This window comes from Lynx canadensis, chromosome A2 (genome assembly GCF_007474595.2).
Source record: "Lynx canadensis isolate LIC74 chromosome A2, mLynCan4.pri.v2, whole genome shotgun sequence".
In the NCBI taxonomy this organism is placed as follows: Eukaryota; Metazoa; Chordata; class Mammalia; order Carnivora; family Felidae; genus Lynx; species Lynx canadensis.
In genome coordinates, this window is record NC_044304.2 from 153,256,843 (window position 1) to 153,279,312 (window position 22,470).

Below are 22,470 nucleotides of genomic sequence, written 5' to 3' on the forward strand. Positions count from 1 at the left end.
TGTGCCAATGCCATGCTGTCTTGGTGATTACAGCTTTGTAGTAGAGGCTAAAGTCTGGGATTGTGATGCCTCCCGCTTCAGTTTTCTTCTCCAATATTACTTTGGCTATTCGGAGTCTTTTGTGGTTCCATACAAATTTTAGGATTGCTTCTTTGAGCTTCGAGAAGAATGCTGGTGCAATTTTGACCGGGATGGCACTGAATGTGTAGATTGCTTTGGGTGGTATTGACATTTTAATAATATTTATTCTTCCAATCCATGAGCACGGAATGTTTTTCCATTTCTTTGTATCTTCTTCAATTTCCTTCATAAGCTTTCTATAGTTTTCAGCATACAGATCTTTTACATCTTTGGCTAGGTTTATTCCTACGTATTTTATGATTCTTGGTGCAATTGAGAATGGGATCAGTTTCTGTATTTGTCTTTCTGTTGCTTCATTACTAGTGTATAGAATGCAACTGATTTCTGTACATTGATTTTGTATCCTGCGACTTTGCTGAATTCATGTATCAGGTCTAGCAGACTTTTGGTGGAGTCTGTCGGGTTTTCCATGTATAATGTCATGTCATCTGCAAAAAGTGAAAGCTTGACTTCATCTTTGCCAATTTTGATGCCTTTGATTTCCTTTTGTTGTCTGATTGCTGATGCTAGAACTTCCAACGCTATGTTAAACAACAGCGGTGAGAGTGGACATCCCTGTAGTGTTTCTGATCTCAGGGGGAAAGCTCTCAGTTTTTCCCCATTGACGATGATATTAGCTGTGGGCTTTTCATAAATGGCTTTTACGATGTTTAAGTATGTTCCTTCTATCCTGACTTTCTCGAGGGTTTTCATTAGGAAAGAATGCTGAATTTTGTCAAATGCTTTTTCTGCATTGATTGACAGGATCATATGGTTCTTTTCTTTTCTTTTATTAATGTGATGTATCACATTGATTGATTTGTGAATGTTGAACTAGCCCTGCAGCCCAGGAATGAATCCCAATCATGATGAATAATTCTTTTTATATGCTGTTGAATTTGGTTTGCTCGTATCTTGTTGAGAAGTTTTGCATCCATATTCATCATGGATATTGGCCTGTTGTTCTCTTTTTTTGCTGAGTCTCTGTCTGGTTTGGGAATCAAAGTAATGCTGGCTTCATAGAATGAGCCTGGAAGTTTTCCTTCCCTTTCTATTTTTTGGAACAGCTTGAGAAGGATAGGTATTATCTCTGCTTTAAATGTCTGGTAGAATTCTCCAGGGAAGCCATCTGGTCCTGGACTCTTATTTGTTGGGGGATTTTTGATAACTGATTCAATTTCTTCACTACGTATGGGTCTGTTCAAATTTTCTATTTCTTCCTGTTTGAATTTTGGAAGTGTGTGGGTGCTTAGGAATTTGTCCATTTCTTCCAGGTTTTCCAGTTTGTTGGCATATAATTTTCCATCATATTCCCTGATAACCGCTTGTATTTCTGTGGTATTGGTTATAATAATTCCATTTTCATTCATGATTTGACCTATTTGGGTCATCTCCCTTTTCTTTTTGAGAAGACTAGCTAGAGGTTTATCAATTTTATTTATTTTTTCAAAAAACCAAGTCATGGTTTCATTGATCTGCTCTACTGTTTTTTTGTTTTTTTTTAGATCCTAGATTGTTTATTTCTGCTCTGATCTTTATTATTTCTCTCATTCTGGGTTTGGGATGTCTTTGCTGTTCTGCTTCTAGTTTCTGTAGGTGTGCTGTTAGATTTTGTATTTGGGATTTTTCCTGTTTCTTGAGATAGGCCTGGATTGCAATGTAGTTTCCTCTCAGAACTGCCTTCACTGCATCCCAAAGCATTTGGATTGTTGTATTTTCATTTTCATTTGTTTCCATATATTTTTTAATTTCTTCCCTAATTGCCTGGTTGACCCATTCATTCTTTAGTAGGGTATTCTTTAGCCTCCATGCTTTTGGAGGTTTTCCAGACTAAAAAAGTACTAGAAATTTTTTTAAGTTTATTTATTTTGAGAGAGACAGAGCATGTATTTGGGGGGGGGCACAGAGAGAGAGAGAGGGAGAGAGAGAATTTCAAGCAGGCTCCTCAATGGCAGCACAGAGCCTGACGCAGGGCTCGATCACCCAAATCCTGAGATCAGAACTGAGCTGAAACCAAGAGCCAGATGTTCAACCAACTGAGCCACCCACATGCCCCCAAAGTACTAGAACTTAAAAAAAAAAAAAAAAGGAACAAGTGCAACAAAATTTAAAAAGGAACTTTAAAGAGGGAAATGGATGTAAGAAAATAAGCACATCTATACATGTGCTGCTGGGACTGAGGCCTCCATGACAAAGAGAGAAATACAACTGGGTGGACATAATATGTCATCTGAGAGAACTCAGATCAGTCCCTGAGGTGAGAAGGAGGTTCCTGGTTCCCAACACAGACGAGAATTCCAAGGTCAAGAATTCCCAAGTGTGAGGAGGGGACAGCCCTTCCCCAGAAGTCTTCTGCAGCGAAGGCTGCTCTCTGCCCATAACCCGCAGAAGGCGAGGGGGATGGGGATAACTTCCAGCATTCTCCATGGCCAATTTCAGGCTGTAACTCTTACTCTCTTACAGAGCCTCACCCTCTTTCAAGAACTCTGCCATGTGACTCTGTATCCCGTACCCATCACCCGCCACCTGCCCTTGACACTCCCATTTCAGTGAGAATCTCAGCACCTGGCTCATCAGAGTTCTCTCTTAAGTCCTGCCTTCATGAAAACCAGCTTCAATACCCAAGTAAGTCAATTCTCCACTTCTTACCTTGTGTTTCTTTTGCCTCCTTGGCTGATGTGACGTCTCAAATACTTCCAGAACACGCTTCCTCACCTCCACTCACTCTGCTGCTTTACCACCACTAACTTATCTACCGTCCAACCTTATCTCCTCAGAGCTTTTGGAAAGCTGACCCTGCGTGTCCCTCCTTAAAGCCCCTGAATGGCTCCCTGTCATCCACAGTGTGGCCTCCAACATTTTTAAGCATGAAGAACCTCTTTCAAGATTAAAAAAAAGAAATACATTTACCAGAGCTGTGCATGATGGGAAGTATACTTTAATATCCATTTAATGAGAAACACATGACAACTATGAAGTCAATGATGTGTTTGGGTGAAATTGATTCCTGTTACATAAAACAGTAATTTGAAAAACTGTCATATAGGCCAACTATTTTTTGCTTGGAGAATTTGCACATGCTGATGCATGTTGGGGCACAGGAGCCTACAGTAGTCTCCAGAATGGAGTCCATGCACAGACTCCAAGATGCTTCTGGTCCCCACCTGTCTCTGCAGCCTTGTCTCATACTGCGCTCTCTTCCTGACTTTCTATTCAAGCAACACGGAACTGCCTGCACTCCCTCCAACACTCATGCCTGCACACAGCCTGCTGGCAATCAATTGGCACTTAATAAATACCTTTTGAAAGAATGATATATAATATCCTTAATTCCCTCTGTAGCAAACCTTGGGGTGCAATTCATAAGGCTATTCATAATCATCTTTGAGGAAAGTTGAATGCATAATACAGTTCACTGCAGTGAGGGTGATCTGATGATTGCCTAAGTGACTACAGTTCAACTAATTTGCAGTCTGACTCAAACCATAACTAATCCATGACTTAAGGGCTACTCTCTCTGATTTGCATTTGTCTTGTCTAACCTCTTGCTAGAGGCTAGAAAATAAGTAGTTCAAGGTTGTGCTCCCTACAGGAAAAGAGAGGAAAAAAAAAAAAAACAGAGAAAGACCTAAAATGGTAGTTTGACCCTGACAACCCATGAGCTTTGGAAGCCAACACACCAAGCAGGGAGGGAGCCTCTGGTTCTCAGCCCTGTAGGATGGGGGAAGGGGAACAGAAATCCTAGGTTCTCAGTTGGTTCATTCAAAGCAGGCACTCACCGTGGTCACTAATGCCACCTGCCAATTCTCCAGCTGCCATTCACAGCGGATGACAGGAGACACGACCGCTATTAACATGATCTCCATGGCCTCGGCAACCTTAAAGAAGGAGAGAGAGTTCCATGTCTTAGTATTCTTACATTCTTAGTATTCTGTCTGGTTTCTCATCAGTTCTGCCCATGTGTGCCTGTCCATCCATCCTTCTAATCCTAACCTCCTCCTTCCCCTTCCCCCATTTAGGGAGCATCTATTGTGAACCCACTCGGCCCTTCTAGTTGGATAAAGAAGTATAGTAGAACTCTAGCTTCCATGGATGTAATAGCTATGGTTTGAACAATTTGAGAGGGTTCCCACAGATTTATGACACGCATCTCTTTGTGATGTTGCTGATCTATGCATTTGCATGGCAGCACTATGAGGGTGTTGGGGTGGGGAGGGGGCAGCCACTTAGCTAGTGGGAGAATCTAGCTAATCACCAGCATCTACATCAACCTAGCTTTGCTGCTTCACACTCATGACTGTGAAAGTCTCAGGGCATAGCTTTTGCAGATGGATTTGTGAACTAGTCTCTGAACTCAAGAAGCTGAGATAGAAGGCAGGCTTCATGAAAACTAGAAGAGAGTAAAGCAGCACGTACAGAACAATGAGCTCATCATCAGGAAAGAGTGTCTATTCAGCAGACTTAGGGTACGCTGTGCTACTAAATATTTCTTTCAATAGGAAGTTTGGGTATCATCCTTTGTTCATTTCTTGCAATCCGTTATGGAGTGAGTTTATCTCCCAGGGTAAGGAAGAAGCAGATGCTAGGGAAGAGTTGATAGTAATGTGGATTATGTATTATGATCTATTTGCATATTTATAACGTGATGGTCTGGGATGAACGAAGTATAACGGTGTTAGCTATTACATGGGAATTGGAAAGGTATTGTAAAGGCTTGTCTCTTCTTGGAGAGTATTACAGTCATGCTTAGAGTTCAGATAGTGGGTATGTCTTAGCCCAAAAGGTATAATAAATAAGAGATGGCATGGCAACCTCTGACGGATGTTTGATTTATTATACATCTCTCAGTAATATAGAGCAGTTGGGTCAATATTAATCAGGACTCTACCCTTCTAAATGGTCTTAGGAGAAAGTAAGTCAATAAGGGTAAAGCTCTGCATCACTCTGATACAGGAGGCTTAAGGGAGAGGGACCAGCAAGAACCTAGGGAAGGGGGCATGAAGGAGCAGCACTGCATAAGAAGATCTAAAGGCTCCTGGGTGTCCCCGTCGGTAGTGCATCAGACTTCGGCTCAGGTCATGATCTCACAGTCCATGGGTTCAAGTCCCATGTCTGGAACTGTGCTGACAGCTCAGAATCTAGAGCCTGCTTCCGATTCTGTGTCTCCCTCTCTCTCTGCCCCTTCCCACTTGTGCTCTGTCTCTCTCTCAAAAATAAATAAACATTAAAAAAAAGAAAAGAAAAAGAAGATCTTAGAAGACCTCAGAGGACACTGGGATGCAGGAAGCCTGGTCACAGACTGAGGCTGTGCTGCTGCTGTGATGCTATTACATATACCCTGGTCGTGTGAGGCCCTGAAACCCAACTATTGCTCCCACTGCCTCTAACCAAGAACTTTAACAGACCATGGCCCGGAGGAGCCATGCCCGTCGTTGTCAGCACACCTATTCTGATGAGAAGATCCATCCAAAGCAGCCCCATCCTAAAAACAGGGGAGGGATTTGGTTACAACACCCAATTAAACAGTTCTGTGTGTGTGTGTGGGGGGGGGGGGGGGGGGGAAGGAGGGAGGAAGAGACCTGGTAAACAGCCCTTCCCATCTTGATGCGTTGGGAAGAACTGAAGCAACTTACAAAACACTTAAAGAAAACCAGAAGCTATTTCACAACAACACCAAGTATAAATAGGCAATAGACATACAATCACCACAGATGTGGATCTGGATCTGGACATCAGGGATTAGTTATATAGAGGTGGTAACTATCCTTCGGGAAGGGAGTACAATAGCATCATCTTTCGTGTTTTAAATGTTTGTTTATTTTCTGAGGGAGAGAGAGAGACACACACAGAGTGTGAGTGGGGGAGGGGCAGAGAGAGAGGGAGATACAGAATCCTAAGTGGGCTCTAGGCTCTGAGTTGTCAGCAAAGAGCCCCATGTGGGGCTAGAACTCACAAACCGTGAGATGAGACCCGAGCCGAAGATGGATGCTCAACCAACTGAGCCACCCAGGTGCCCCCATCTTTCTTTTTTTTTTTTTAAGTTTATTTTTACTTTGAGAGAAAGAATGAGCAGAGGAGGGCAGAGAGAGAGGGAGAGAGAGAATCCCAAGCAGGCTCTGCACTGTCAGCCCAAAGCCTGACACAGGGCTCAAACTCACAATCCATGAGATCATGACCGAAGCCAAAATCAAGGGTCAGATGCTTAACTGACTGAGCCACCCAGGCACCATCCCCCCAAGTACCATCCTTCCAATACAAATAATAACCACTAAAAATGCAGTCTCTTTGTACACATGGTTTGATTTGGGAAGGTAAAAACATTCTGCATATCCTTTTCACTTGCTGCTATGGAATAAAAGACAGGGTTCTTGCCATATTTGAAGGAAAAAGATGCAGAGAGTTTAGCAGTGTTTAAGCCAAGAGGACCATGTAGTGAAACCATACTGGAAACCAAATATGAAAAACAGAAGTAGAAATATTCTGGTTGAAAGTAGAGGAGAGTTAGGATAAAACCCTGGCCATTCATACCCATTCATGCCTTGAAATATGGAATCTTAACATTCTGGAGCCTAGGTGAGATATTACTTTATAGATGAAGACATGCTCTAAATTGTATTGTTGGTTATCATAAAAGTAGGGCCAGGACGTGTCTTGCCTTTCTCTCCTTCCTTACCTAGCTGCCTCCTGGGAGTGTGGGGCTTTGGAGTGATGCCTCAGAACGTGTCAAGTGCCACGTTTTTCTCAAACCACTTAGCAGAGAGTGAGGGTCAGGGCTATTATTTATTCACTGGTCTCTTGGCTATCTTTATCTCCCACCTTAAGCCACTGTCATGTGGACCACCTCCCTCAGATTTTCCATTCTGTCTCAGTGTCATTATCATATTCCTGACATATTCTCACTGCACCTACAAAAAAAGAAGGAGTAGTAGCTTTGTCTGTAGTGGTTTCACTGTCAGCAAAAGCCCTGGGGCTGAGATGTCTCTCTTCTTTCCTCATAACAGCTGATGGTAAATAGCAAACCTGCATTAGTGCCGCTTAAAGGTTCTGGAAATCTGTAATTACAACAGGTGTCCCATGGGATTCTGATGCACAAAATATGTGAGGACCATGTGTCTAATTTTCCTTAGAACGATATTAGTTTTCTCCTCTCTTCGCAGCGAAGGAAGTGATTTAAAGCATTTTAAAAAAGTGAATATTGAGGGGCACCTGGGTGGCTCAGTCAGTTAAGCATCCCACTTTTGGTTTCGGTTCGGGTCATGATCTCACGATTCGTGAGTTTGAGCCCAGCTCTGGGCTGACAGCACAGAGCCTACTTGGGATTCTCTCTCTCTCTCCCTCTCTCTCTGCTCCTCCCCAGCTGGCGCTTGCACGCACGCACGCACGCACAAGTACAAACACACCCACTCTCTCTCAAAATAAATAAACATTTAAAATAAATAAATAAAAGTGAATACTGAAAAGGGGCGCCTGAGTGGCTCAGTTGGTTGAGCGTCTGACTTCGGCTCAGGTCATGATCTCACAGTCTGTGGGTTCGGGCCCCGCATCAGGCTCTGTGCAGACAGCTCAGAGCCTGGAGCCTGCTTCAGTCCCGTGTCTCCCTCTCTCTTTCTCTGCCTCTCCCCTGCTCACGCTCTCTCTCTCTCCCTCTCTCTCTCAAAAATAAACATTTAAAAAAAATGAATATTGAATTCCCAGAACATAAAGACACAGAAATTTATTTGCTCATGACCAAACCAAAATAATGAAAATTATTTCTGAATTAACCACCTCCCAGGATTCCTGTTCCCCATCACTCCCTTCCCTGAATGGACACTCCAGACCTGGAGGTCAGGGAAGATTCTGTGTGTCCAATAATGTATTAGCTTTGGAGACTCAAATGATCTCCAAGGAGCACTTACCCCAGTGCTGCCCATGATCAGAAACAAAGCAATGTGGAATCGTCCAAATCCAATGGTCTCCACGGCGTCTTCCACGGTGAATGTCTTTGACTCTAACAAGGAAGGGCAGAGTGAGAGAAATAGCCTCTGTGAAAAGAGAATGTATGTGGAGGTTTGCCACTAATAATGAGGAGGAAGATATTGAGAAACCAGTCCGTTTTTATAAAAATTAGTAAATACGGGGGGGTGGGGGGGATTAAGCAGCAGCTTCAGGATATGAGACTTCCGTGATCCTCTTACCTTTTGGCTGTGGCTCTGGGGTCTCCAGGCTCAGCTTCTGGAGGCTAATGACGGTGACCGGCTCTGTCTGCTTGGTTGCCATGTTCTAAATGGTCTAAATTTCCCACACAGCTTCCCTGATGGAAGCAGGAGAGGGAAGAAGAAAAATATGTAATAGCGTACACATTTGCCTTTAATCTACACAGAAAATCTATGAGGTAGGTATTCTAACTTCTCCCCAAGTGAGAAGCCTGAGACATGGAGAGGTCAAATGCCCAAAGGAGACTACTGGGCCCCAGTGGCTAGTAATCAACCCTGAGTCAGGGGCCAGGGGAGCTCTGAACAACTTGGACAATAGCATCCTCTAACTGGGAGTGAAGATGGCCTTTGCCACAGGGCAATAATCACAGTAGGCAGAGCTTTACATTCCCATAGATCTCGTGGTTTATAGTGTGCTTTCTATGCAACATTTTCATTTCATTCTGCTGGAAACCCAGGAGCACTTCTGTTTGTCAGCCCCCTCCCCCTTTATGTATTTAGCCCAAAGGATTCTTAACTCTAAAAATCAAAAGAAAAATAAAACAAAGAAAGCTCACTATCAACTTAATGAAATCTTTTCCAAATGACTTTAAGACATGGTAATTTAACTCTACATCCCTTGCGGGATAAATGGAAATCCTAACCTGTTCTCAGTAATTAGATTGTTACTAATAATACTGGTATCCTTATTTGGATACTAGTATGTATTGTAGGAGAAAGCAAGTAGTAATTATATTATTAGGAACCAAGACTTTTGGTGTAAAAGATACAAAAATTAAAGAAGTTATATAAAAACCTTATAATCCTAACTTTAAATTGGAAATACCAATATGAATTCACTATGTATTTTGTGTATATATATATATATATATATATATATATATATATATATATATATATCTCCTAATATTATCCACTGGAAGAGCCTGGAAAAGATGACTAATAAGCACTCCTAGAGCCCAGATTGTTTTCTTTCCTATTTCCCATTAAAAGAAACCCTGGCGCCTTAGATAAATGGCTAATTCTGGATCTGGGACAGGAAATGTGTAAATTGAGCCTGGAACATCTTGTCATACCAGACAGCAAGGATGGTATCAAACACTCCTGGGGCTGTGACAAAAGATTACAAGATTCAACTTGAAAAGGCTCCCAAGGGCCAAAGATGGGACAATTTAAGCATCAAGAAGAATAATGACTGCAAAGAATTGAAACACATCAAAGATATCAAAATCCGTTGTTCACAGCAACACTAAAATGAAAATCTCACAGATCACCTTTGATACTAAGAAACCAACTCATTATTCTGAAAACTAGTAAATGTCTTGTCTTTCTTGTCTAAGTTATTTGTACTTCAAGACAACCAAACAGTTTGTTAAAGAAAATTGTTTTTTTTTTTAATTTTACCTAATACATGCAGAAAAAAAAAAAGGATGAATGGAATTAAGTTATGATTTTACAACTCAGTGAAATCATGGATCTAGGCAATGATTACCAGTGGCTGATAAATTACTAGGTGAAAGGCTGATGAAAAGATGGATAAGAGATAGATAAGACTGATAACACCCGTAGCCATGGAAAAATCTTAATGCTGGGGTGCCTGGGTGTCTCTGTTGGTTAAGCATTGGACTCTTGATTTCCACTTAGGTCATGATGTCACTGTTCATGAGATGGAGCCCTGTATTGGGTTCCGTGATTCTCTCTCTTCCCTCTCTGCCTCCCCCTTCCCTCAGCTCTCTCTCTTTCACACACATAAAATAAATAAATACACTTTTAAAAAAACAGAAAAATCTTAATGCTCCTGAGAGACAGTCATATATCACGTGGTCCTGATGAGATGCAATAGGACGGAAGTGTACAACATCACCTGTGATGTACTCTCCTAAGAAGAAATTGAACCAGAATCTGATCAAGCCTCTAGCTCTACCAGTTTATGCAGGAGATGAAGAAGAAGCTCATTAGACCATACCATGTGGATGCGATAATACAAAATCCAGTATGTGGGAAGTTGTATAAGATAAGTGAGCTAACTTCTTCAATGAAGAAATGGCAAGCTAAAAAGAGGAAAGGGGAAATTATAGACTAAAACAAAAGTGACAAATCAACCAAATAAATGAGTTGATCTTATCTGGATCCTCAGTCAAATAAACTGACTATAAAACAGCAACAACCAAGAGAATGAGAGGAAAAAGCGATGAGAGGAAAATCAGGGCAATGTCAACAAGCATGAAAGTTGTATGATATCAAGGAATTTCTGATGACACCATTAGGTGGGACAATGATCTTATGGCTATGGCAGGAAAAAAGAATCCTTACATCGTAGGGATATGTATACTAAATATTTAGGGACAAAATGATGTGATGGCTGGGATTTGTTTTAAAATAATTCAATGGTAGGGTGGGAGAGAGTGCATAAGAAGTAGATGGGCATATAGAAGAATAAAGAATGGCCATATGTGGAAAATTACTGAAGGAGGGTGATTGGTTCATTGGGGTTCATTTAATATCTGCTTTTGAAGATGTGTAATATTTTTCGAAATAAATAGTTCAAAAAGTGAAGTTCTAAGATTTTAAAATAACTTTTCCAATGTCAGACCACTAGTAAATAGCAGGATCAGAACTCAAACCAAGGTATTTTTTCCCCAACATAAAGAACTAGCCACAAACCAGTTTATAGCCACACATCAAGGTCATTTAAGTTGGCTAAGGGCCAGCTCTGTATCTTGTATTGCATGGACTCCTGTAAAGACGTTGAAAGAAGGTCTGATATGTTCTCTGCCCTAAGGAGTCCTTATTCTAGTTGGGGACACCAAAGATACACATCAAAACAACTATACCGTAATGTAGCTATTGTTTATTTTCCTAAAATGCTGTCACAGAGACACAAATATTCCCAGATGAGAGAGAGATCAATAATGCTCAGAAGTAAGTCCATGAAATCCTCTTTCTCAAAGGAAAACATGAAAAGTTCAAAAAGCTGTTACTTTCCCACAGTGGAAAAAGTAAAAAATAATTGGCCTCTCAGCCCATGTAAGAGCCTGAAAATCATTCAGACAGACTGTTCTGGAACTACCGCTCCCTTTCCAGACTTTGTCCAAACACCCTTTGGAGAAGTGCTCTTTATCTGGTAACTTTTATAATGAAGTAGTTAGCGGAAAAATCCCCTTCTTTTGATTATAAAAAGGACTTCTATACACATCAAAAATTGGCTATGACTAACACACTTACAATTTGGAAGATGAACAAGTAACAGATTTAACTTAATCAAAATTTGAAAACAAGACCATTCCATGAGAATGGCATAGTGGTGATGATTGTACAACCTTGTGACTGTACTAAAATTCACTAAATTATATGCTTTAAGATGGTAAGTTTTATTGCATGCAAATCACATCATTTTTTTTTCTAAAAAACAGTAATGCAAATCATAGCAGCAGACTTAAAAATCAAAAGTGATTCAGGCCATTTATAGTCTTAGAGAATAAAACCATTTAGTTGGGTGGGAAAATAATCTTTTAAATCCCAGTAAGTTCATTTTAAGTTCAGTTACAAATAAAATGCTTAACAATAAGCTCAATCTTCAATCTTCAATCAACACTTAATCTCTCCTACGAGTCAAGTTTTACGACTTCTCATAGCAATCAAAACATGTTTTACAATTTTAACCATCACAAAGGCTTATGTTTTAGAAGAGTAATAAAACAACCTCTAGCAATTCTCCTTTTCATAGTGAGTGGCAAGAAAAGACACACAGGAAATCTGTTTTTTACTGAGCAGAGCAAGTTTTAATTCATATGCTTTAAGCTGATTAGATCATTCTGGGGGTCATAAATATCCTACATTCCTCCATTTTCTTATCAGCAAAGAGAAGCGATTCATCATGGAGGACCTGGAAAAAGGTATTAGGTCCAAGATAATTACTTCACAGCTTTCTTGAATGAAAACTGATCCCAGTAAGGGAGATTCACATCCATGATTTCATTCTTTTTTCAAGATTTTATTTTTGGGGAGGGGCCAAGACGGCAGAGTAGCCCGGGAGCTTTTTTGTGTGCCTCTCGCCCCTAAAATGCAGCCAGATCAACACTAAACCATCTTGCACACCTAGAAAACTAATTTGAGGCCTAACACAACAATCTACACCACCTGAACCACAGAATTTGGCAGGTACTGGTGCGGAGAGGTGAACGGGGGCGGGGAGAGAAGCTGCAAGGGCAGGGAGTGGTTTTTGCTCGCAGAGAAGGGGGGAGAGTACGGGAAAAGCACCCCACCCCCACCCCGTCCCAGCAAAAGAAGCTGGAAAGAAAAAAGAAGTGGAAACAGCCACATGGGTCTGAACCAAAAAGGGAGAAAGGAGAGGGTTTAAATTCCATTAAGACTCTATATACTGGGAGAGCACAGAGTGTGAAACTCTGCAGCTCCATACCTGGCAGAGCTCCGGTGGGAAGGGTGAATTCCCAGGAGTAGAGAGCAAGGTCGGAGGGGTCCTCAGGTCACACAGGGAGTGGCGGTTCCCCTGTTGGGAGGACATTTGAAAGAAGCTGTGCAGCCTCCCCACAGGCTAAGGTCCCAGCAGACCCTGGAGAAGAGCCACATTTGCTGGTGCTGGAATAAGGACATTGAGGTGAAGACTGGCACCCGGTGTGTGTTGTGATGCTCCATAATCCCTGCAGCGCTTTGGCTACACGATGACATGAGCTTTTTCTGGGGGTGGGATGGCACCCGGCCACAGTCTCTGGGCATCGGCAGCAGGGCAGTCCTGTGAACGTTCCTGGGTGCAGCTGGCACCGGGCCATTGCTCAGGAGACCCTCCCCCAGAGGATCCGAGCCGATCAAATCTACAGTCCCTCAGAAGGGAGGGGTCGGGAAACACAGCCGCATCTGAGATAAAACTCTGGAGGCAGGTGCCACCTGGCAGCCTGGCGACTTGGTCACCAACAGCGTTGAAGCGGGGAGTGGAGGGAAGCGGGAGACAAAGGTGGGGTGCTTGATTGCCGGTGGGGGAGAGCACAGAGTTCCGATACTACAGACTGGGTACCTGGGTGATGCCGTTTCACCCGCCCCGCCCCGTGCATGCGCCTACACACCTAGACAGCCACAGCAATCCACTCCAGGAAGCTAACCAGCGCCATCTAGTGGAGGTGGGGCCGTTACACTAAACCCCGCCCAACTGGGCCAACAGTGCTCTTGACAACCCAAGTCTCTCCACCTGCTTAGTTTACAGAGGATTAAGTACTTCATAGCTTGACTTCTAAGGGAAAGCGGAGGTAATTTCCTATTTCATTCTGTTCACTGGTCTTTTTTTCAGTTTTTTTTCTTTTTCTTTTCTTATTCTTGAATACAGAAAGAAAAAATTTATTATCTTCCATTTTTATTACAAGATTGTTCTTTATTTTTTTCTACTCTATTTTTTACTTTTTTGTACAATTTTTAAAATTCTATTCAACTTTCATCATTTCATCTTATTCTATTTTATTGTATTCATTTTTCAAATTTTCAAACGTTTAGTTTTTTTCTTTTCTTATCTTTCCTTTTTTTCTCTAATCTACCAAGCCTCTTCCAACAACCAGACCAAAACATACCTAGGATCTAGCATCCTTTCTTTGATTTCTTTGTGTTGTTTTTAATTTTTATTTTTTTCACTTTATTAATTCCTTTTCTTCCTTCAAAATGACAAAACAAAGGAATTCGCCCAAAAAGAAAGAACAGGAAGAAATGACAGCTAGGGACTTAATCAATACAGACACAACAAGATGTCTGAACCAGAATTTAGAATCATGATATTAAGAATACTAGCTGGGGTTGAAAATAGATTAGAATCCCTTTTTGCAGAGATAAAAGAAGTAAAAGCTAGTCAGGATGAAATGAAAAATGCTATAACTGAGCTGCAATCTCAAATGGATGTCGGCAGCAAGGATGGATGAGGCAGAGCAGCAAATGAGCAATATACAGGACAAACTTATGGAGAATAATGAAGCAGAAAAAAAGAGGGAAACTAAGGCAAAAGAGCATGAAATAAGAATTACAGAACTCAGTGACTCATTAAAAAGGAATAACATCAGAATCTTAGGGGTCCCAGAAGATTATGAGAGAGAAAAAGAGGTAGAAAATTTATGTGAGCAAATCATGGCAGAAAATTTTCCTACCCTGGGGAAAGACACAGACATCAAAATCCAGGAAGCACAGAGAACTCCCATTAGATTCAACAAAAACCAACCATCAACAAGGCATATCATAGTCAAATTCACAAAATACTCAGGCAAGGAAAGAATCATGAAAGCAGTAAGGGGGAAAAAAGTCCCTAACCTACAAGGGAAGACAGATCAGGTTTGCAGCAAACCTATCCACAGAAACTTGAGAGGCCAGAAAGGAGTGGCCTTTTCTTGGGAGGCCAGAAAGGATATATTCAATGTGCTGAATCAGAAAAATATGCAGTTGAGAATTCTTTATCCAGTAAGGCTGTCATTCAAAATAGAAGGAGAGATAAAGAGTTTCCCAGACAAGCAAAAATTAAAGGAGTTCATGACCACTAAACCAGCCCTGCAAGAAATTTTAAGGGGGACTCTCTAAGGGGAGAAAAGACCAAAAAAAAAAAAAAAAAAAAAAAAAAAGACCAAAAGCAACAAGACTAGAAAGGACCACAGAACACCACTAGAAACTCCAACTCTATAGGCAACATAATGGCAATAAATTCCTATCCTTCAGTACTCACTCTAAACATCAATGGTCTAAACGCTCCAATAAAAAGACATAGGGTAACAGAATGGATAAGAAAACAAGATCCATCTATATGCTGTTTACAAGAGACCCATTTTAGACCTAAAGTCACCTTTAGAATGAAAATAAGGAGATGGAGAACCATCTATCATCCTAATGGTCACCAAAAGAAAGCCAGAGTAGCCATACTTAGATCAGACAATCTAGATTTTAAAATAAAGGTTGTAAAAAGAGATGAAGGGCATTATGTCATAATTAAGGGATCTATCCACTAAGTAGACCTAACAATTGTAAACATCTAAGCTCTAAACATGAAGCGCCCAAATATATAAATCAGTTAGTCACAAACATCAAGAAACTCATTGATAATAATACCATAATAGTAGGGGATTAACATCCCACTTACAACAATGGACAGGTCATCTAAACAAAGGGAACAATGGCTTTGAATGACACACTGGACCAGATGGACTTAACAGATATATTCAGAACATTTCATCCTAAAGCAGCTGAATATACATTCTTCTAGAGTGTACATGGAACGTTATCCAGAATAGATCCCATACTGGGACACAAATCAGCCCTTAGCAAGTACAAAAAGGTTGAGATCATACCGTGCATATTTTCAGACCACAACGCTATGAAACTAAAAATCAACCACAAGAAAAATTTTGGAATGATAACAAATACTTGGAGACTAAACAATATCCTACTAAAAAATGAATGGGCTAAGCAAGAAGTTAAAGAGGAAATTAAAAAGCACACGGAAGCCAATGAAAATAATAACACCACAGCCCCAAATCTCTGGGACTCAGCAAAGGCAGTCATAAGACGGAAGTATAGCTGGGGGAAGATGGCGGCATAGGAGGATGCTGGGCTCACCGCACGTCCTGCTGATCACTTAGATTCCACCTACACCTGCCTAAATAACCCAGAAAACCGCCAGAGGATTAGCAGAACGGAGTCTCCGGAGCCAAGCGCAGACAAGAGGCCCACGGAAGAGGGTAGGAAGGGCGGCGAGGCGGTGTGCGCTCCACGGACTGGCGGGAGGGAGCCAGGGCGGAGGGGCAGCCTGCCGGCCAAGCAGAGCCCCCGAGTCTGGCTGGCAAAAGCGGAGGGGCCAGATGGACCGTGTTCCAACAGCAAGCACGATTTAGCGTCTGGGAGGTCATAAGTTAACAGCTCTGCTTGGAAAGCGGGAAGGCTGGAGGACAAAGGGAGGGAGAGCTGCTGAGCCCCGGACGACAGAGCTCAGTTTGGTGGGGAACAAAGGCGCTCGCCAGTGCCATCTCCCTCGCCCATCCCCCAGCCAAAATCCCAAAGGGAACCAGTTCCTGCCAGGGAACTTGCTCGCTCCCCGCAAACACCCAACTCTGTGCTTCTCTGGAGCCAAACCTCCGGCAGCAGATCTGACTCCCTCCCGCTGCCACAGGGCCCCTCCTGAAGTGGGTCACTGAAGGAGAAGTGAGCTAAGCCTGCCCCTCCTGCCCCCGTGCACCTTGCCTACCCACCCCAGCTAATACGCCAGATCCCCAGCACCACAAGCCTGGCAGTGTGCAAGTAGCCCAGACAGGCCACGCCACCCCACAGTGAATCCCGCACCTAGGAGAGGGGAAAAGAAGGCACACACCAGTCTGACTGTGGCCCCAGTGGTAGGATGGGGGCAGACATCAGGTCTGACTGCGGCCCCGCCCACCAATGCAAGTTATACACCACAGCACAGGGGAAGTGCCCTGCAGGTCCTCACCACACCAGGGACTATCCAAAATGACCAAACGGAAGAATTCCCCTCAGAAGAATCTCCAGGAAATAACAACAGCTAATGAACTGATCAAAAAGGATTTAAATAATATAACAGAAAGTGAATTTAGAATAATAGTCATAAAATTAATCGCTGAGCTTGAAAACAGTATAGAGGACAGCAGAGAATCTCTTGCTACAGAGATCAAGGGACTAAGGAACAGTCACGAGGAGCTGAAAAACGCTTTAAAGGAAATGCAAAACAAAATGCAAACCACCACGGCTCGGATGGAAGAGGCAGAGGAGAGAATAGGTGAACTAGAAGATAAAGTTATGGAAAAAGAGGAAGCTGAGAAAAAGAGAGATAAAAAAATCCAGGAGTATGAGGGGAAAATTAGAGAACTAAGTGATACACTAAAAAGAAATAATATACGCATAATTGGTATCCCAGAGGAGGAAGAGAGAGGGAAAGGTGCTGAAGGGGTACTTGAAGAAATAATAGCTGAGAACTTCCCTGAACTGGGGAAGGAAAAAGGCATTGAAATCCAAGAGGCACAGAGAACTCCCTTCAGACGTAACTTGAATCGATCTTCTGCACGACATATCATGGTGAAACTGGCAAAATACAAGGATAAAGAGAAAATTCTGAAAGCAGCAAGGGGTAAACGTGCCCTCACATATAAAGGGAGACCTATAAGACTCGTGACTGATCTCTCTTTTGAAACTTGGCAGGCCAGAAAGAATTGGCACGAGATTTTCAGGGTGCTAGACAGCAAAAATATGCAGCCGAGAATCCTTTATCCAGCAAGTCTGTCATTTAGAATAGAAGGAGAGATAAAGGTCTTCCCAAACAAACAAAAACTGAAGGAATTTGTCACCACTAAACCAGCCCTACAAGAGATCCTAAGGGGGACCCTGTGAGACAAAGTACCAGAGACATCACTACAAGCATAAAACATACAGACATCACAATGACTCTAAACCCATATCTTTCTATAATAACACTGAATGTAAATGGATTAAATGCGCCAACCAAAAGACATAGGGTATCAGAATGGATAAAAAAACAAGACCCATCTATTTGCTGTCTACAAGAGACTCATTTTAGATCTGAGGACACCTTTAGATTGAGAGTGAGGGGATGGAGAACTATTTATCATGCTACTGGAAGCCAAAAGAAAGCTGGAGTAGCCATACTTATATCAGACAAACTAGACTTTAAATTAAAGGCTGTAACAAGAGATGAAGAAGGGCATTATATAATAATTACAGGGTCTATCCATCAGGAAGAGCTAACAATTATAAATGTCTATGCGCCGAATACCGGAGCCCCCAAATATATAAAACAATTACTCATAAACATAAGCAACCTTATTGATAAGAATGTGGTAATTGCAGGGGACTTTAACACTCCACATACAGAAATGGATAGATCATCTAGACACACGGTCAATAAAGAAACAAGGGCCCTGAATGACACATTGGATCAGATGGACTTGACAGATATATTTAGAACTCTGCATCCCAAAGCAACAGAATATACTTTCTTCCCGAGTGCACATGGAACACTCTCCAAGATAGATCATATACTGGGTCACAAAACAGCCCTTCATAAGTTTACAAGAATTAAAATTATACCATGCACACTTTCAGACCACAATGCTATGAAGCTTGAAATCAACCACAGGAAAAAGTCTGGAAAACCTCCAAAAGCATGGAGGTTAAAGAACACCCTACTAAAGAATGAGTGGGTCAACCAGGCAATTAGAGAAGAAATTAAAAAATATATGGAAACAAACAAAAATGAAAATACAACAATCCAGATGCTTTGGGAGCCAGCAGAGGCAGTCCTGAGAAGAAAATACATCGCAATCCAGGCCTATCTCAAGAAACAAGAAAAATCCCAAATACAAAATCTAACAGCACACCTAAAGGAAGTAGAAGCAGAACAGCAAAGGCAGCCTAAACCCAGCAGAAGAGAAATAACAAAGATCAGAGCAGAAATAAACAATATAGGATCTAAAAAAAACGGTAGAGCAGATCAACGAAACCAAGAGTTGGTTTTTTGAAAAAATAAACAAAATTGATAAACCTCTAGCCAGGCTTCTCAAAAAGAAAAGGGAGATGACCCAAATAGATAAAATCATGAATGAAAATGGAATTATTACAACCAATCCCTCAGAGATACAAACAATTATCAGGGAATACTATGAAAAGTTATATGCCAACAAATTGGACAACCTGGAAGAAATGGACAAATTCCTAAACACCCACACTCTTCCAAAACTCAATCAGGAGGAAAGAGAAAGCTTGAACAGACCCATAACCAGCGAAGAAATTGAATCGGTTATCAAAAATCTTCCAACAAATAAGAGTCCAGGACCAGATGGCTTCCCAGGGAAGTTCTACCAGACGTTTAAAGCAGAGATAATACCTATCCTTCTCAAGCTATTCCAAGAAATAGAAAGGGAAGGAAAACTTCCAGACTCATTCTATGAAGCCAGTATTACTTTGATTCCTAAACCAGACAGAGACCCAGTAAAAAAGAGAACTACAGGCCAATATCTCTGATGAATATGGATGCAAAAATCCTCAATAAGATACTAGCAAATAGAATTCAACAGCATATAAAAAGAATTATTCACCATGAGCAAGTGGGATTCATTCCTGGGCTGCAGGGCTGGTTCAACATTCGCAAATAAATCAACGTGATACATCACACTAATAAAAAAAAAGAGAAGAACCATATGATCGTGTCAATCGATGCAGAAAAGACCTTTGACAAAATCCAGCACCCTTTCTTAATAAAAAGCCTTGAGAAAGTCGGGATAGAAAGAACATACTTACACATCATAAAAGCCATTTATGAAAAGCCCACAGCTAACATCATCCTCAATGGGGAAAAACTGAGAGCTTTTTCCCTGAGATCAGGAACACGACAGGGATGCCCACTCTCACCGCTGTTGTTTAACATAGTGTTGGAAGTTCTAGCATCAGCAATCAGACAACAAAAGGAAATCAAAGGCATCAAAATTGGCAAAGATGAAGTCCAGCTTTCGCTTTTTGCAGATGACATGATATTATACATGGAAAATCTGATAGACTCCACCAAAAGTCTGCTAGAACTGATACATGAATTCAGCAAAGTTGCAGGATACAAAATCAATGTACAGAAATCAATTGCATTCTTATACACTAATAATGAAGCAACAGAAAGACAAATAAACTGATCCCATTCACAATTGCATCAAGAAGCATAAAATACCTAGGCATAAATCTAACCAAATATGTAAAAGATCTGTATGCTGAAAACTATAGAAAGCTTATGAAGGTAGTTGAAGAAGATATAAAGAGGGGCGCCTGGGTGGTTCAGTTGGTTAAGTGTCCGACTTCAGCTCAGGTCATGATCTCACGGTCCGTGAGTTAGAGCCCCACATCGGGCTCTGTGCTGACAGCTCAGAGCCTGGAGCCTGTTTCAGATTCTGTGTCTCCCTCTCTCTCTGCCCCTCCCCTGTTGATGCTCTGTCTCTGTCTCAAAAATAAATAAATGTTAAAAAAATTTAAAAAAAAAAGAAGAAGAAGATATAAAGAAATGGAAAGACATTCCCTGCTCATGGATTGGAAGAATAAATATTGTCAAAATGTCAATACTACCCAAAGCTATCTACACATTCAATGCAATCCCAATCAAAATTCACCAGCATTCTTCTCAAAACTAGAACAAGCAATCCTAAAATTCATATGGAACCACAAAAGACTCCGAATAGCCAAAGTAATTTTGAAGAAGAAGACCAAAGCAGGAGGCCTCACAATCCCAGACTTTAGCCTCTACTACAAAGCTGTAATCATCAAGACAGCATGGTATTGGCACAAAAACGGACACATAGACCAATGGAATAGAATAGAAACCCCAGAACTAGAGCCACAAACGTATGGCCAACTAATCTTTGACAAAGCAGGAAAGAACATCCAATGGAAAAAAGACAGTCTCTTTAACAAATGGTGCTGGGAGAACTGGACAGCAACATGCAGAGGTTGAAACTAGACCACTTTCTCACACCATTCACAAAAATAAATTCAAAACGGATAAAGGACCTGAATGTGAGACAGGAAACCATCAAAACCCTAGAGGAGAAAGCAGGAAAAGACCTCTCTGACCTCAGCCGTAGCAATCTCTTACTCGACACATCCCCAAAGGCAAGGGAATTAAAAGCAAAAATGAATTACTGGGACCTTATGAAGATAAAAAGCTTCTGCACAGCAAAGGAAACAACCAACAAAACTAAAAGGCAACCAACGGAATGGGAAAAGATATTTGCAAATGACATATCGGACAAAGGGCTAGTATCTAAAATCTATAAAGAGCTCACCAACTCCACACCCGAAAAACAAATAACCCAGTGAAGAAATGGGCAGAAAACATGAATAGACAATTCTCTAAAGAAGACATTCAGATGGCCAACAGGCACATGAAAAGATGTTCAACGTCGCTCCTTATCAGGGAAATACAAATCAAAACCACACTCAGATATCACCTCACGCCAGTCAGAGTGGCCAAAATGAACAAATCAGGAGACTGTAGATACTGGAGAGGATGTGGAGAAACGGGAACCCTCTTGCACTGTTGGTGGGAATGCAAATTGGTGCAGCCGCTCTGGAAAGCAGTGTGGAGGTTCCTCAAAAAATTAAAAATAGACCTACCCTATGACCCAGCAATAGCACTGCTAGGAATTTACCCAAGGGATACAGGAGTACTGATGCATAGGGGCACTTGTACCCCAATGTGTATAGCAGCACTCTCAACAATAGCCAAATTATGGAAAGAGCCTAAATGTCCATCAACTGATGAATGGATAAAGAAATTGTGGTTTATACACAATGGAACTACGTGGCAATGAGAAAGAATGAAATATGGCCTTTTGTAGCAACGTGGATGGAACTGGAGAGTGTGATGCTAAGTGAAATAAGCCATACAGAGAAAGACAGATACCATATGGTTTCACTCTTATGTGGATCTTGAGAAACTTAACAGAAACCCATGGGGGAGGGGAAGGAAAAAAAAAAAAAAGAGGTTAGAGTGGGAGAGAGCCAAAGCATAAGAGACTCTTAAAAACTGAGAACAAACTGAGGGTTGATGGGGGGTGGGAGGGAGGGGAGGGTGGGTGATGGGTATTGAGGAGGGTACCTTTTGGGATGAGCACTGGGTGTTGTATGGAAACCAATTTGACAATAAATTTCATATATTGAAAAAAAAAAAGAGGGAAGTATATAGCAATCCTGGCCTTCCTAAAAAAAGAAGAAAGTTCTCAAATACACAACCTGAGAGCTGAATACACCTCAAAGAGCTGGAAAAAGAACAGCAAATAAAACCTCAAACCAGCATAAGACAAAGACAGGAAATAATAAAGATGAGAGCAGAAATCAATGCTATCAAAATAAAACAGAACAGATCAATGAAACCAGGAGCTGGTTCTTTGAAAGAATTAACAAAATTGATAAACCCCTAGCCAGTGTGATCAAAAAGAAAAAGGAAAGGACCCAAATAAATAAAATCAAGAATGAAAGAGGAAAGCTCACAATCAACACTACAGAAATACAAACAATAATAAGAGAATATCATGAGCAACTATATGCCAATAAACTAGGCAACCTGGAAAAAATGCACAAATATCTAGAAACATATAAACTACCAAAACTGAAATAG

The 22,470-nt window shown here is 41.4% G+C and overlaps 1 protein-coding gene across 1 annotated transcript in view; it reads right to left on the reverse strand.

Annotated features, from left to right (window-relative positions):
* SVOPL (SVOP like) overlaps positions 1-8,409 on the reverse strand; it is a 67,608-nt gene extending 59,199 nt beyond the window's left edge. Inside the window, exons 1-3 of the mRNA XM_032592460.1 lie at positions 8,298-8,409; positions 8,019-8,110; positions 3,900-3,998 (exon numbers count right to left, since the gene is read on the reverse strand). Coding sequence (XP_032448351.1) covers positions 3,900-3,998; positions 8,019-8,110; positions 8,298-8,379 — 273 coding nt within the window. The 5' untranslated portion in view covers positions 8,380-8,409. The remainder of the gene's footprint in view (positions 1-3,899; positions 3,999-8,018; positions 8,111-8,297) is intronic.
* Between the last annotated feature and the right edge of the window lie 14,061 nt (positions 8,410-22,470).